Source organism: Nematocida parisii (assembly GCF_000250985.1).
Source record: "Nematocida parisii ERTm1 unplaced genomic scaffold supercont1.1, whole genome shotgun sequence".
NCBI lineage: Eukaryota > Fungi > Microsporidia > Nematocida > Nematocida parisii.
Window position 1 is genome coordinate 232,933 of NW_013524646.1, and position 13,727 is coordinate 246,659.

The 13,727-nt window shown below is 33.8% G+C and overlaps 9 protein-coding genes across 9 annotated transcripts; 8 read left to right on the forward strand and 1 right to left on the reverse strand.

The window, feature by feature from the left end:
• Nucleotides 1–344: 344 nt before the first annotated feature.
• On the forward strand, nt 345–3,176 carry NEPG_00159 (uncharacterized protein; the record flags this gene model as incomplete). Its single annotated transcript, XM_013202539.1, has 1 exon — nt 345–3,176. The coding sequence occupies one exon, from the start codon at nt 345–347 to the stop codon at nt 3,174–3,176; it is 2,832 nt and encodes a 943-aa protein (XP_013057993.1).
• Nucleotides 3,177–3,588: 412 nt separating this feature from the next.
• Nucleotides 3,589–4,131, forward strand: NEPG_00160 (uncharacterized protein; the record flags this gene model as incomplete). Its single annotated transcript, XM_013202540.1, has 1 exon — nt 3,589–4,131. The coding sequence occupies one exon, from the start codon at nt 3,589–3,591 to the stop codon at nt 4,129–4,131; it is 543 nt and encodes a 180-aa protein (XP_013057994.1).
• Nucleotides 4,132–4,278: 147 nt separating this feature from the next.
• NEPG_00161 (uncharacterized protein) lies at nt 4,279–5,349 on the forward strand (the record flags this gene model as incomplete). The annotated part of the gene is made up of 1 exon (XM_013202541.1): nt 4,279–5,349. The coding sequence occupies one exon, from the start codon at nt 4,279–4,281 to the stop codon at nt 5,326–5,328; it is 1,050 nt and encodes a 349-aa protein (XP_013057995.1). The 3' UTR covers nt 5,329–5,349.
• A 19-nt stretch (nt 5,350–5,368) lies between these two features.
• On the forward strand, nt 5,369–5,986 carry NEPG_00162 (uncharacterized protein; the record flags this gene model as incomplete). The annotated part of the gene is made up of 1 exon (XM_013202542.1): nt 5,369–5,986. The coding sequence occupies one exon, from the start codon at nt 5,369–5,371 to the stop codon at nt 5,984–5,986; it is 618 nt and encodes a 205-aa protein (XP_013057996.1).
• A 43-nt stretch (nt 5,987–6,029) lies between these two features.
• Nucleotides 6,030–6,407, forward strand: NEPG_00163 (uncharacterized protein; the record flags this gene model as incomplete). The annotated part of the gene is made up of 1 exon (XM_013202543.1): nt 6,030–6,407. The coding sequence occupies one exon, from the start codon at nt 6,030–6,032 to the stop codon at nt 6,363–6,365; it is 336 nt and encodes a 111-aa protein (XP_013057997.1). The 3' UTR covers nt 6,366–6,407.
• Nucleotides 6,408–6,557: 150 nt separating this feature from the next.
• Nucleotides 6,558–7,040, forward strand: NEPG_00164 (uncharacterized protein; the record flags this gene model as incomplete). The annotated part of the gene is made up of 1 exon (XM_013202544.1): nt 6,558–7,040. One exon carries the CDS (start codon nt 6,558–6,560, stop codon nt 7,038–7,040), a length of 483 nt encoding a protein of 160 aa, XP_013057998.1.
• A 367-nt stretch (nt 7,041–7,407) lies between these two features.
• NEPG_00165 (uncharacterized protein) lies at nt 7,408–8,728 on the forward strand (the record flags this gene model as incomplete). The annotated part of the gene is made up of 1 exon (XM_013202545.1): nt 7,408–8,728. The coding sequence occupies one exon, from the start codon at nt 7,408–7,410 to the stop codon at nt 8,494–8,496; it is 1,089 nt and encodes a 362-aa protein (XP_013057999.1). The 3' UTR covers nt 8,497–8,728.
• Nucleotides 8,729–8,762: 34 nt separating this feature from the next.
• On the forward strand, nt 8,763–11,855 carry NEPG_00166 (uncharacterized protein; the record flags this gene model as incomplete). Its single annotated transcript, XM_013202546.1, has 1 exon — nt 8,763–11,855. One exon carries the CDS (start codon nt 8,763–8,765, stop codon nt 11,703–11,705), a length of 2,943 nt encoding a protein of 980 aa, XP_013058000.1. The 3' UTR covers nt 11,706–11,855.
• A 405-nt stretch (nt 11,856–12,260) lies between these two features.
• Nucleotides 12,261–13,691, reverse strand: NEPG_00167 (uncharacterized protein; the record flags this gene model as incomplete). The annotated part of the gene is made up of 1 exon (XM_013202547.1): nt 12,261–13,691. One exon carries the CDS (start codon nt 13,689–13,691, stop codon nt 12,297–12,299), a length of 1,395 nt encoding a protein of 464 aa, XP_013058001.1. The 3' UTR covers nt 12,261–12,296.
• Nucleotides 13,692–13,727: the final 36 nt, after the last annotated feature.

The window sequence follows — 13,727 nt, forward strand, 5'->3', positions numbered from 1 at the left end:
TGTTTTTGCTATATTTTTATCATCTCTATCTATTTTGTTTTTACACTTCAATAAATGGCAGTATAACTATCCCATTTAGACTTACATACTTCTAACTGGTTAGTTAATAAATTGCACAGCTTATATATGTCTCTGTGAAAACAAGTAACCAGTAGTAATAGAGCACTATACCTCCACTGATCTCTTCTAGTTAGCCCACTGGTGTTTAATTGTCTTGTACTATCAGAAGAAAATATCAAATGCCAAACATCAAATATTAATTATATTTTATGGGGTAATCACTTTATCACTTTAATATATGCACTATAAATGATAGACAGATAATTTTTGTTTTTATTAAGCAAATGCAAATTATACAAGATATATACGTTATTCCTCTACAAATAATATTTCAACTAGCATTTCTTTCATATATAGTGCAGGGAATATTTCAAGAACATGAATTTAGACAATTTGAGTCAAATTTAGAATATAACAACGGAGCAGTGCTCAGAATAAATCCAGAAGGAGCACTGAATTTATTGCGCGGGCATATATTTAAGCTAAGAGGATTTATGCACAACAAGCGAAGTATGGATTTTCACGTATATATTAGATATACATTGAATGCAATCGAAAATAAGAAAGAGTTTATTTGTTCTTCTACAATTCTTTCATTTCATAGATTTGAATTTGGAGATTCTTTTTATATGGAAGAAAAAAAATATATATCCAGAATTCCCCAGAATGACCATAGTAAAAGTTATTTTACTTCATTAATTAGAATGTTTTCATCTATACTATATGATAATGCTTCTATAAAAACAAAAGGGCCTGATATTTCATTCACTGGATTCCTTCAAGAGAAAACTGTAGAGCCATTTTCATATGACATATTAGCATCGCTTCTTCTTTTATCTGAAGGAATGCCACTTCCCATATGCATAGAAGGAGATCCAAGCAGCAAAAATCAGAAAAGAATAGTTCTAAAGAAAAAAAACATGCAAGATGAATACTTCTCTGTTAGCTTGGATATATCTGGTAGCAATGGAGAGAATCTATCCAATGCATATTATACTATAATTAGTGATGTGTTTGATGTATTTACTACTAAGTGCAAAAAAAATAATTGTGTATACCATGCATCTTTAGACTCTTTAATTAACAGTATGCAGAGCTTTGAAGAAGGAGTATTTTTGGATAATGTTGGGTTTTTAATACAATCGTATCTCTATGAGTACTTAAGCGCAGACACAGCAATTCGGTTTTTTAATGCAGTGTACAACATAATAAGTGAATATCTCCCAGAAAAAGGTATTTCTATTCTTAGCATACAGGAGACTGTGTATAAGAGAATATTTGAAAGACTTTTTATTTCTAAAGAATGTGCAAGTGATACCAGTTCATTTTCTTATTCTAAATTATTTGAGAACATAAATCTTACTTCAAGTAATTATAACTCTCACATACCATATACTATAGAGAATGAGACAGAGATAAACATATACAATGGACATAGTCCAGTAATATACTGGAAAAGCCATTTTAAAAAGCTATGCCCTTTCAGCAACATCAATGCTATATCCTATAACTTACTTAGTCTATTCTGCTTCTTAATGTATGACCCTGATAAAGATGTGTATACCACTAACCACATAGCTTCAAAAACCAGCGATATTTTCAATTTCTTTTCTAATAACTATATGCCAGAATATCTATCCGAACTTGAAACAAAAAATGAATGGATGCAGATTATTTCTAATGTATTTAATGAGTGGAGTACGCTAAGCTGTATACAACCTCCATTAAATATTTTAAATATCCTATATATCATTTCTATTCTAACAGAAAATTACTCAAGTGAAAGGCATATTTTAGATAACTTTATGCATGACCTACATAATCCACTGATAAGTGCCAAAGATATTTATACTCGCATAGAAAAGTATACAGCCAAAAAAATTATTAGTCTTTGCCCGCCGTGGAATAAAGTGAATGTGCGCATAGAGTGGATGGAAAAGTGTAAAGAAACAAATGATAAGTTCAATCTTTTCGGGTCTATATATATAGAGTGCGTTAAAGGCAATGATAGTGCTAATACTGGCATTAAAGACAAAAAATCGTCCTATTCAATTAATACACAAACAGAGACAAACTCTGTTTGGATATATACTATGCCACTGTATAATCAGCCAGAAAAAAATCTATGCATAAGTACCTTTTTAAATCTAAAGATTCAATGCATTGACAATAACGACTCGTTTATAAAATATCTTCTTCTATACTACCTTGATGTAGAAGTCAGAAAGCTATATGAGATAAATACAGTTAATTCTCTGGCAAAGCATGAGATTAACAAATTTATGCAAAAAAAAGTACTACACTTAAATAGGCTATTCCTATTAGATAAAATCCATGATAATACATATAAATGCAATTTAATCACATATATTTTTATGCACTGCATAGACAGTAAGATTCCTAGAACCCACATAATATTTAGATTTGTACTTAATATTCTAGGCAGCTGTTCTAAAGAAAAGCTAAATATTGTGCATAAAATGCTTGCAGGGCTAATATTCTATGATGGAGTAAACATATTCAGTAGACATAATAATAAAACTCTACTGTCTATGTATATACCAGAGCACAAGAATACACCCTTTAAAAATACTGCTTTTAATGTTTTATCAAATGAATCGCTGAGAGCATCTATATTAAATTATGCGATGAGTCGATCCCCTAAAACACTCCTGCACTGTTTTAAAGTTATAGTGTGTGCATATTCTGATTCAAAAGTTCCTTTTAACGTATACAAATTATTTCATAAAAAAGAAGTGTTTGATTTTCTCACTCCGGGTGGAACCACTGAATACATTAAATTGTTTAGAACAATCAGTAAATCTTTAAATTCGAAAGAAACCGCTGCTTTAAACCGAACTTACTTTCACTGGTTTATTCTCGCATGTGAGATGAACACGCAAGCAAACAATCTTATTATAATAACATACAAATTTATTAAAGGCCTAAACAAGCACGATTTCTTAGAAAAAGAACATTCTGAAAGGTACAAAAAGGCACTAACTGTTCTAAGCAAAATTAAAAATAATAATAAGATCACTACAAGCAGTGGAAGCCACAAAACTCCGGTTAATACGTCTAAAAAATCTAATTTTGTTTATTATTCAATTGAGTGAATAAATTCATTAGAATTGTAAGTGAAACACCTGTATACCAAACACACAATAATCAATGAAAATAATACACGTTTGTTACTATGCAATTTTCCAAAATATGTCTCTCTACCTATGGAACTAATATTCTGTTGTCTTATACCCCTTGTTAATAGGTCTATTTTATTATTATACGTATATTTGGTGCACTTGTGCCATTATACAGTGTGTTTTATTGTATAGAAGCTTTTCAGAGAATAATTAGCAATGTTTACAGGCAACTTCAATGTTATTTATAAAAGATGGCGATTTTTGACGTATTACTATGGAATGCATCAGTTAGACATTTTAGAACCTCATTGGGTCATTATACGGAGAAAGGGATTTAACGATGATTGGCTAGATAAAGTATAAATATAACCGAAAACTGTAAAGTATGCATAACAATAATACTAACACCAACACTAATAGTACTACTAACACAAACAGCAACAGTAATAATAATACTAACACCTATAGTGGCAGTAGTACTAACCCACACACTGATATGCACAGCTGCCATATGACTGGGAAAGACCACAAATCCTGCGACCACTCAGACAAAAAGTGTACTAAGTCTGATATGTGCCCAACAGAATATTGCAAAAATGGCATAGCAAACCCACAATTATCATCAAAAGGACAAATGAACTACAAAATGTGTCTTCCAACAGGAATATCTCCAGAAGACGTAATAGTAAAAGAAGAAAAGAAAGGTAACAATGGAGAAATAAAAATATGCTACAAAAAAGAAAGCAAAATAGACAGAAATGACTTCAAACAATGCTGCCAGCAAGAAGGCGGCATTTGCTTTACAATTGATCCTAACCGAAAAATAAAATGCGCAAGAATAGAGAATGGAATGTTAGAAATTGACTTAGAAGAAGGAGAGCCATCTAACAAAGAAATTACACTCTCTTTGCCGGATAAAAAGGAATAAATTTTCTTGATTTATCAACTAGTTTTTACATATTCATTGCTATTACACTCTTTTATATTTCTGTTTTTCTGTTTTTTAGTTATATTGAGTTATTAGGCAAAAGCCTTTCTATAATTCTGTTTATTCTCGGCTGTTTTTATTTTCTTTATGAAAGTATTTGAATGCCAAATGGACGGAATGCGGTGTCTTGTTGCTGTGGATCGTAAGTACTTGAAAATATCGACAAAAGCAGAACTGCTCGGACTCGATGAAATCCTCTCAATTGATGTGGGGCACTTAGAGATCTCAATTACACTGAACAGTAAAAACACACATAAATTAACCCATCTTGACGAAGATAATTTTAAAATGGTACAAGAGATAGTTAAAAGCCGTAGAATGATAAATAATGATGAAATATCTGATGCTATTAAGAAAAACATTCAGCTGCAAAATACGTATAAGAATATTAATGAAAAAGAGCACAAAATATTCTACAGGATATTTGGAGAAATGCTTTTAAAAAATGTGAAAAGCCAAGGAATTTCTCAGATTGAGCAGCGGTCAAGCAGTGAGAAAGCTAAATTTCTTATGTCAAACAGAATCGTGATGAATGCATTTTTTAACTTAAACATCACATTCAGACTATTTGTAAACCACTTTTATAATGGGTATCTTATGACGAGTGCATCTGAGAATGAGGTCGATGTAGAAATATTCCGGATTTTGAATAGGCCAATTAGTCTGATTGAGAGAGTTAATGTTCGATCCATGCTTCTTCTGGACACTCCTCCAGAGAAAAAGGAATTAGTTAAGGAAAAGCCAAAGCCTGCAAAAAAAGATCATCTTATAAACCCTGACTTAGTAAAGCTATTGAGTGAAACCACGCCCTCACTGCACACAGAAAATAATTTACAGAAAATCGATCCAATTGTCCTAACTCTTCCAAAATTTACTGTTTCTACAATCGCACCAATGAAGAGAGTGGGGGTCCCCGCAGACATTCTTCGCAGAATGAAAGAGATTTCCAAGCTTATATACAAAAACAAGTCGGCATCTGATGATTTAGAAGAAGTAAGTAACAATCTGCAGCAGTTTTTAAAGGATGAAATTAGACGCAAACTTCCTATTGATGAAGGAAATGCGGTAATTGCTGCAATTGGTCGAATTATTCCATCGCGATTTCTTAACCATGTAAAGAACCAATCAAGCAAATGAATAAATTAAACATTTTATGGCCCCTGCTTAAATCAACATAATGTATTTGAAAGAAACCAAAGTCTCTTTAGCAGTTGGAACTGTCTCACTACTAACTAGCGTCCGATTCTATTTTTGTGAAGAGTCTCATATGTACAGATACATACAAACGTGGCTTCCCTTTATATCTTGTGTTCTACATCTCATGCCATTTTTCCTTCCTTTCTTTATTTCTATGCCCTCCCGATTGAGAAGAATATTTAATGCGTCAATGTACATTATTTCCTGCCTTCTCAGTCTTATCGTATGTGGTGTTTTTATTTTCTGTAAAGATTTTAATGCTAAGTCTATTATAGCTGTCTTTGCTTACTTGGCATTCTCTCTTTTTGAGTCTACTCTTTATTTGGGCAAGTGGTACAACAGAAGCAAAAAACGAAGAGAACTAAGAAACAAGTCTTTAGTCAGAAGAAGATACGGGTCTGGCGATATACGAATGCCACCAATTGGTGTAAGTACAGAAACAAAGCATCTCCGAGCGAAATCTGACTTTATTTATAATGGAACTATCTATATTCGAAAGGGCGAGACAGTCGAACTTTTAAAAGTTATTGGGTCGTACTACTCTGTAAGAACATCCACCGGCGTGGAATATATCGTTCCAAAAGAAAACTTCTACTAGCCACCGCCTTTATTACATAAATATGAAAGAAATAAAAATGAAAATGACCACCCCAGGACCAGGCCGACAGCACACTCCGCTAAAAGACAAGACAAACACGCTCCACACAGAGAATGAAGCAAAACGAATCAGAGAAAAAGAAGCATTCCCACAACAAATCACAAATCCGAGTTTCATACAGTCCATAGAGGGCACTGATATACACAGCAGTCATAGGAATGAAAATGAACTGCAGAATAACAAAATTATCTCATGTAATACAGAAGAAATTGAGTATGCTTATCCATATGAAGAGTATTTATTAGAGAATATTGAAGATATTCACAAAGAATCTGATCTGCTTCTTGAGGATATAATAAATCCTTATTTTCGGATATAGCCAAAAGTCAGAATAGGATTTTATTCAAATAAATGAACTGTATTATTAATTAGTCTGTATTGCATTTGGTATAGACTCATCCACACCACAGAGAATATTCCACATACCAAAAAATATTTCTTTAATTTTAATTCTGCATTTCACGCTGTGGCTCTAACACATGCTAATATACTGCGACTGTAAAATATTTTAATGACTGTACAAATTATTCTTACAGTGCTATTAAGCCAAATTCCATTTATTGTGTATCTTATATATAGAAGAAATATTCTAGTGCACTGTTCAAACGGGAAGAGGCAAAGAAAGAGCACAAATGTTACCATTGATAGAAATAGACCTGTTAAGGGTGTATTAGTAGTGCGTAATGATTTAAAAATGGGAAAAGGTAAAATTGTATCACAGGCCATGCATGCGGCATACCAAGCAGCTACACAGGACAATCCATTAAACAGCATATGGAAGTACAATGGGTTTAAAAAAACTAGCCTGAAGGCAAATACAAAAGAAGAACTTGATGCAATAGTTGAACAAGTAGAAGCCCAGCACATCCCATATACATCAATTGTGGATGCGGGCAGAACGCAGGTAGAACCAAATACACACACTGTTACATTTATAGGCCCGTGGTATGAAGATGAAATAGATTTGATAACAGGAAATTTGAAACTTTTATAAAGACTTTCTATAATCCATAATTTTAATTTTTACACTCTTACTTATTATTGTTTTATGAATACCCTGAAATAGCCCAAAACACTCTAAGAATACAGTTAAGAGAGCTTTAACAGATTCTGTTTCTGTTGCACCAGTTTCTATGTGTGTTTTACTAATTATTATAAATATATATGGTATGCTTTTCTTCTGTTTTGAGATATGCGTGTAATATTTTAATTGTATTGTTTTGCCGGCTTTTTAGCTGTTCTATTTACAAGTGCTATTCGTTTTTTTGGTAATTTCTTTAGTTTTCTTTATTTAAAGTGTTCATACACTGCTTTAAAAATATAAATGTGTACGTTTTATTTATTTTATTTTTTAGCAAGACATGAACATATTGGGATCGGAGTATCTACCACCCAATTACAAGTTTGAGCTACAAAAGACAATTCGGCAAATTGAAAGAAGAAAGAGCAAGCGGGTTGCTATTCAATTCCCGGAGGGAATTATACACCTTTCCACGGTTATTTCAGACATTATTAGAGCAAACACCGATGTTGAAGCAGTCTTTATTCTGTCAGATGTGGTGTATGGCGCGTGTTGTATAGATGATGTCTCTGGGTATTTAATAGACTGTGATCTATTAATTCACTACGGGCACTCTTGTTTGTTTGAAGTAACCAAGTCTTTAATACAGGTTATGTACATATTTGTAGAGATTCAGTTTGACATAACGCACTGTCTTAAGATGATAAACAAGCACATAAAAACAGAGAATTTGTCAATTCTAGGCACAATTCAGTACAACAGCACCGTAAGAAAGATAAAAAGAGAGCTAGAAGCAACAACACACCAAAATAAACTAGAGGACAAGGAGTGCCCGTGTGCTCCAAGCAGTGGATACTACATTCCAAGAATGCAGCCACTGAGTCCTGGTGAAGTATTAGGATGTACATCACCAAAGGTTAGTACAGACACAATTCTGTTTATTGCAGAGGGAAGGTTTCATTTAGAGTCTTTGATGATACATAATCCAAACAAAACATACTATAAATACTGCCCATCATCAAAGAAGCTGTCACTAGAGACGCATGACTATGGCAGATTTTTAGAAATACGGAAGAGTATAAAGCGCACATCACTTAACACACAAGAGTACGTGATAATATTTGGAACCCTTGGCAGACAGGGCAGCGCAGGAATACTTAAAAGACTTGTGGACGATTTAAACCAGCGGAACAGAAAGTATTATGTTGTATTTCTGTCAGAGGTCGATGAGACATTTGTTGAATCTCTTAAGAATGTGACTGTAATAGAAGTGGCCTGCCCAAGAATAGCAATTGATTGGGGGACCACCTTCGAAATACCAATAATTACACCATTTGAGTATTTTAGCAGCGATCTTAAAAACTATCCAATGGACTACTATATGAAAGAAGAAGAGGGGCAGAGGAAGCCATGGCAGAGTCTTCACTAGAATCATATGATTACATAGTATACCACATCATATAAATTGCTTATTATGAAATACGCATAATTTAGTGCACATTTCTATACAGAGTGACATAAGAAATATTCAGAAATGGCCCAAAATTACCAGATGAAAAACCATAAAAATGTTTCGAGAGCATATCAAGCCGTGCTTTGCACTAAAGAAGTAATTGATTTGTGAAGATTTTTGGCCAATTAGTGGTAGAACAATAAATGGCCGGCTTAAAAATATAAAAGAGATTTTTTATTTGTATGGTAATGTCCATTTATTCGATTTTACTTATGGCCTTATCCGCTGTGGTGGCGATAGTGGCGGCAGCACTTACAAAGAAACTGTTTAGAAGACCACAAGAGCCAGTGATAAAATCAACAGAAACCAGCTCTCTTCCTGTCAAGCCCGCAGAAGGTTTGTTTAATTACTTATTAAAGGACACTGACGTGGTAATTAACAGGATATGCACAACAGAGGACATAGAAGTATCAACAGGAGAAACACTGTACTATTTAATAGAAGGGGTGGTAGAGGTAATATATGATCGGGTGGTTATAATCAAGAAAACTGAGGACTTCTTTGTTTACTCCATAAACTGGCTTCTTGGCGTAAGCTCAAAGCAACATATGACGTATAAAATACAGCGCAACAGTCAGTTATACCAAATCAACAAAAATGATGCAACTGTTCGGTATTTATTGCTAAACAGGTTTTTCAAGGGGACACTTTACATCATGGTAAATTATTTGGAGGAAGGGATGCAATTAGACATAAAACAAATATCGGTCAGTGCAGGAGAGTCGCATAAAGAGCTAGTACAAAAAATAAAAGAAAAAATAGAATTGGTAAAGCCTGTGGAAAGAGCAGAGGAGATAGTGATTGATGGAAGATATGAGATGAGTCCAAACACTCTTTTGTATATAATAGAGGGGAGTGGAGAGGTAGAGTATACAAGAGACAGTAAAAAATCTTTTCAAAAAGGCGATATAATAGGGTGTTTAGAGCGGGTGTGCTCTTTAAAGAACAATAGGGTTATTGTGGCAAAGGAGAAAACAGTAGGAACGCTGATTAAATTAGAACCAAGTTTAGAGGCAAGCACAGAGTCACTTGAAGTAGTTTTGCAGGATATACTGAATGGGCAAGCACCAGTAGAACAGCTAGAAATGACAGATGTAATGGTGGACTGGCGAATAATACAGCCAGGAGGGAGGCTATCATCAGAAGAGCCAAGTAAATCTATCAAAGTAATAACAAACGGATACTTTTTGAAGAATGGGGATGTGAAGTACTTTGGAATATCCAGCAGGAACATATTATTTGAAAAAGAAGTCCTTTTAGAACAGCCGTCTGCATTTGAGCTAACAGCGACGCGTATTTCTGAAGTAATTGAAATACCAAAGGAATACATCACAACAATTGCGTCTAATTTTCCTGCCCTCTCGAATGGTCTTTATAAAAGGATACTAGAAAGAACAGGGATTGAACAGGAGTTAGAGCAGCCATCTATAATCACGTTCATACCAAATGACAAAAAAGAAACCCAGTTAGAGATATTTACACACTTTTTATGCAAAGAGATGGCAAAGAACGACTCTTGTTTTATTCTATCCTCTACCGAGATAGAAAATAAGCTGAAATCTGTGCAGAAGACGAAAAGCGCAGTGCTATCCCTTCTAAATTACATAAGCGATTTACAGAGAGAATACTCCTATATACTAATCCCAATTGTAGACCCAAACCGCACTATAACATGCACAGCACAGAGTCTGCCCCAGCCAACAAAGCCAGAAGAAAGCAGCGCAGACCGTGTGAACTCAGACCCGGCAGAAACCACAGAAGATACTAAAAAAGACTCTATGGGTGGCGCAGAAAGCAAAGAAAAAGAAAAGCCACTATCCTCTGAAGATAATGAAGTTTTAGATAAATCAAAAGCTTCTGAGATAGAAGAAGGGAGTGTAGAAAAATCAGAAGAGAAGAAGGAAGCAGATCTAGACCCAATTTTACTCTCAGAAATCATGTTTTATGTGATAACAAATGGAGACCGCAGGTCAATGAATATAAATAAGGAAGTCTTTTGCAAAATAGATACACTAATACTGCACCGGGACAGTCGGATGAAGGTATATGGAGGCAATTACTATGGACAGAGACACAATGTAGAGTTTCCCATTATAGACATTCCTCTTTCTATTATTAAAAGCAGAGATTCCGTAAACTATACAAATAAGCACTGCAAACTAACTGGGCACAGCAACGACTGGATTCCATACTTTCCGTTGAACGATATGCATCGGTTTATTAGAACCCTCAAGGGAACAAATGTTGGGCTAGTGCTTGGAGGTGGAGGTGCCCGGGGAATAGCGCACATAGGAATCATTGAAGCGCTTGAAGAAGCAAATATACCAATAGATGCAATAGGGGGAACATCAATGGGAGCCTTTGTGGGGGCACTCTATGCAGAGAGAACAAATAACAAAGAAGTATTTATCCGAGCAAAAAGGCTTACTGGTCTGATAGGAAGTGTTTGGAGAGTGATTTTTGACATGACATACCCAATATGCGCAATGTTCACTGGAAAGAGCTTTAACTGGGCGCTCCGGCTTATTTTTAAAAATCAGAGAATCGAAGACTTATGGCTTCCGTACTACTGCATTACAACAGATATTTCCGGATTTGAAGAAAAAAAACACACCGATGGAATTTTATGGAGATATGTTAGAGCAAGTATGAGTCTGTCAGGGTATCTACCCCCACTATGTGACAACGGATCCTTTTTACTCGATGGCGGGTATATGAATAATGTCCCAGCAGATGCCATGCGCTCAATGGGAATTAGAAATATCATTGCAGTAGATGTGGGGAGTGAAGTAGAAACAACTTTCGCTGATTACGGAGACAGTATTAATGGATTTTATATTCTGTTCCAAAAGATATTTAGTACAAAAAAGTTCTTGTCTCTAACTGAAATACAGTATCGACTGGCGTATCTCACAAGCATGCACAAAGAACGCTCATTAAAGTCAGATGTCTCAATTAAGTACATCAGACCAGACCTAGCAGGCTATAAAACAATGAATTTCAGACAGTTTGATGAAATAGTTGCACATGGATATCAATACGGCAAAAAGGTAATCGCAGAGTGGAAGAATACAGGAGAGTACTCCGAGCTAACCACACTAACCAGAGCACCCAGCAGAAAGTAGTTATAACCTGAAATGTGCCAATTGATACAGTTTCTGATTCTAATAGACATAATTTTCTGTTTCTACCCTAGAGCATACTCAAACCTAGAAAAGGCCATTTCTAACTCACAATGTGCTCTGGCATAGAAAACAGAAAATTTAAAATACCCAAAAATAATAAAATTGTAATTTTAAATAGAATTTCGGGTTATTAACAATATTTAGTGTGTTAACTATGGTGGCATCAATGCAGTGTAATAATTCAATTTTCCTCTAATCCAGCATTGTGCTATTCTAATAAAATATCTAAATATTTCAATGTATATTAAAATATTCATTATCTCTGTTATAATCTATTATATAGTAGTATGCCATGAGTTAGCCTAATTATACGCTCAAAGTATTTTAATTGTAACACTTCAAGCATAATTATTTCAATAACTAGAGCGGGGTTTCCCCCTTCCTCGTAAATATGAACTCCTATTGATCATCTTAATTTCATCTTTATTAAATTACAGAAACTCTTATATAGTTTCTGCCCCCATTATTTGTGATCACGGCATGCATATCCATATCAAAAAATGGTGTGCACACATATTACTATCACACTAATTATTTTATTGTTCCACAGGGCATAATACCACTGCTGAGGAATATATGGTTTCCGAATGCGCGCAGAGAACCAACAATTAGTAATAATAATAAAACTAGAATAATCCCCTTTACAGTTGTTATTCTGCTTCTTTCAGGTTCTGGTGGTGTATATTTAGATAAAAATACCCAAATATTTAACAATTTCATTTTTATATATTTCAATGGATTTATATAAAATAGAACTTTCTGTAATTTTTCATTTTCTTTTTTTGTTCTTTCTAATAATTTTTGTATGTCTTCTGTATATTTTTTAACATCATTAGTATTCTCAGCACTATTTTCTATATCGAAACTGAAGTTTGCACCGAATAAATTCGTGTACTTCTCTGCAATTTTATATATGTATACCTTCTGACTGCTTTCTAAATCTGGTATGTTTTGAGTTGTTTTTACTATAGTATTAAGACTATTGAATATATAAGAATTATTCCTTGCTATAGTCATATTAATAAGTAAATCATCTACATATGATTTATGTGATATGATTTCATTCACAATCTTTGTTAAGTATTCAGATTGTATATTCTGTTTATAGTTAAGAAGTTTATCTAGGCTTAATTGTCTTATTGAAGTCTCTGATATGCTGCCTTTGCTCTCTTTAATAAGTCTTTTAATGTATGCCTCCTTTAGTCTGTTAATAGCTGTGTTTTTGCATAGAATGATTTCTTTGTAACGGCATAGTAACTTACATAACTCAGTGCTAATTTCACTTATCTGCTCTGCGTTCATCTGCTTGCTAAGTAATTGATATAATGTGCACTTCCAAAATATTCCATTGTGTAATGGGGCCGTTCTATTATCAGTTTTTTCATTGCTTTCTAAAATTGTGCCGGTATAATTGATTTCATCTAAAATCGTGTCATATACGTACCTTTCAACTCTAAAAATATTAAAGAACCACTTTCTTTCAGAAAATATTTTTTCTATGTGCTTGTGTATACTTCTTATTAGTCTTACTTTATCCAATTTAAATATATGATTTGCCCTGTAACACTGAATACCAACATCTAAATCTGTATTAAATGCATTGTATAGTCTATCTGCTTCATTATATACACCTTTGTTAGTATAGATGTACTTAAGCCCTTGTTCTAGCTTTGTTTCGCCTGTGAATTCATCTATTTCATATAACTCATCTATTGTATATGGGTATATATCTGGAATATGTTCGGGATGATGACATAATAAATCTATTTTTTCTTTGTTATTTCCGTTATTTATAAACTCTTTAAAGTTTTGTAAATACAAAATATTTTCTAACTGATTTGATATGAATTTTTCTACTTCTGGGGTATCATGCACTTTAGAATTTGAAATAATTCTGTCTAGCTTTTTCTTAATCTCTTGTATCATCAATGAGTCTGGGTGTAAATACGATTTAAGCAATTC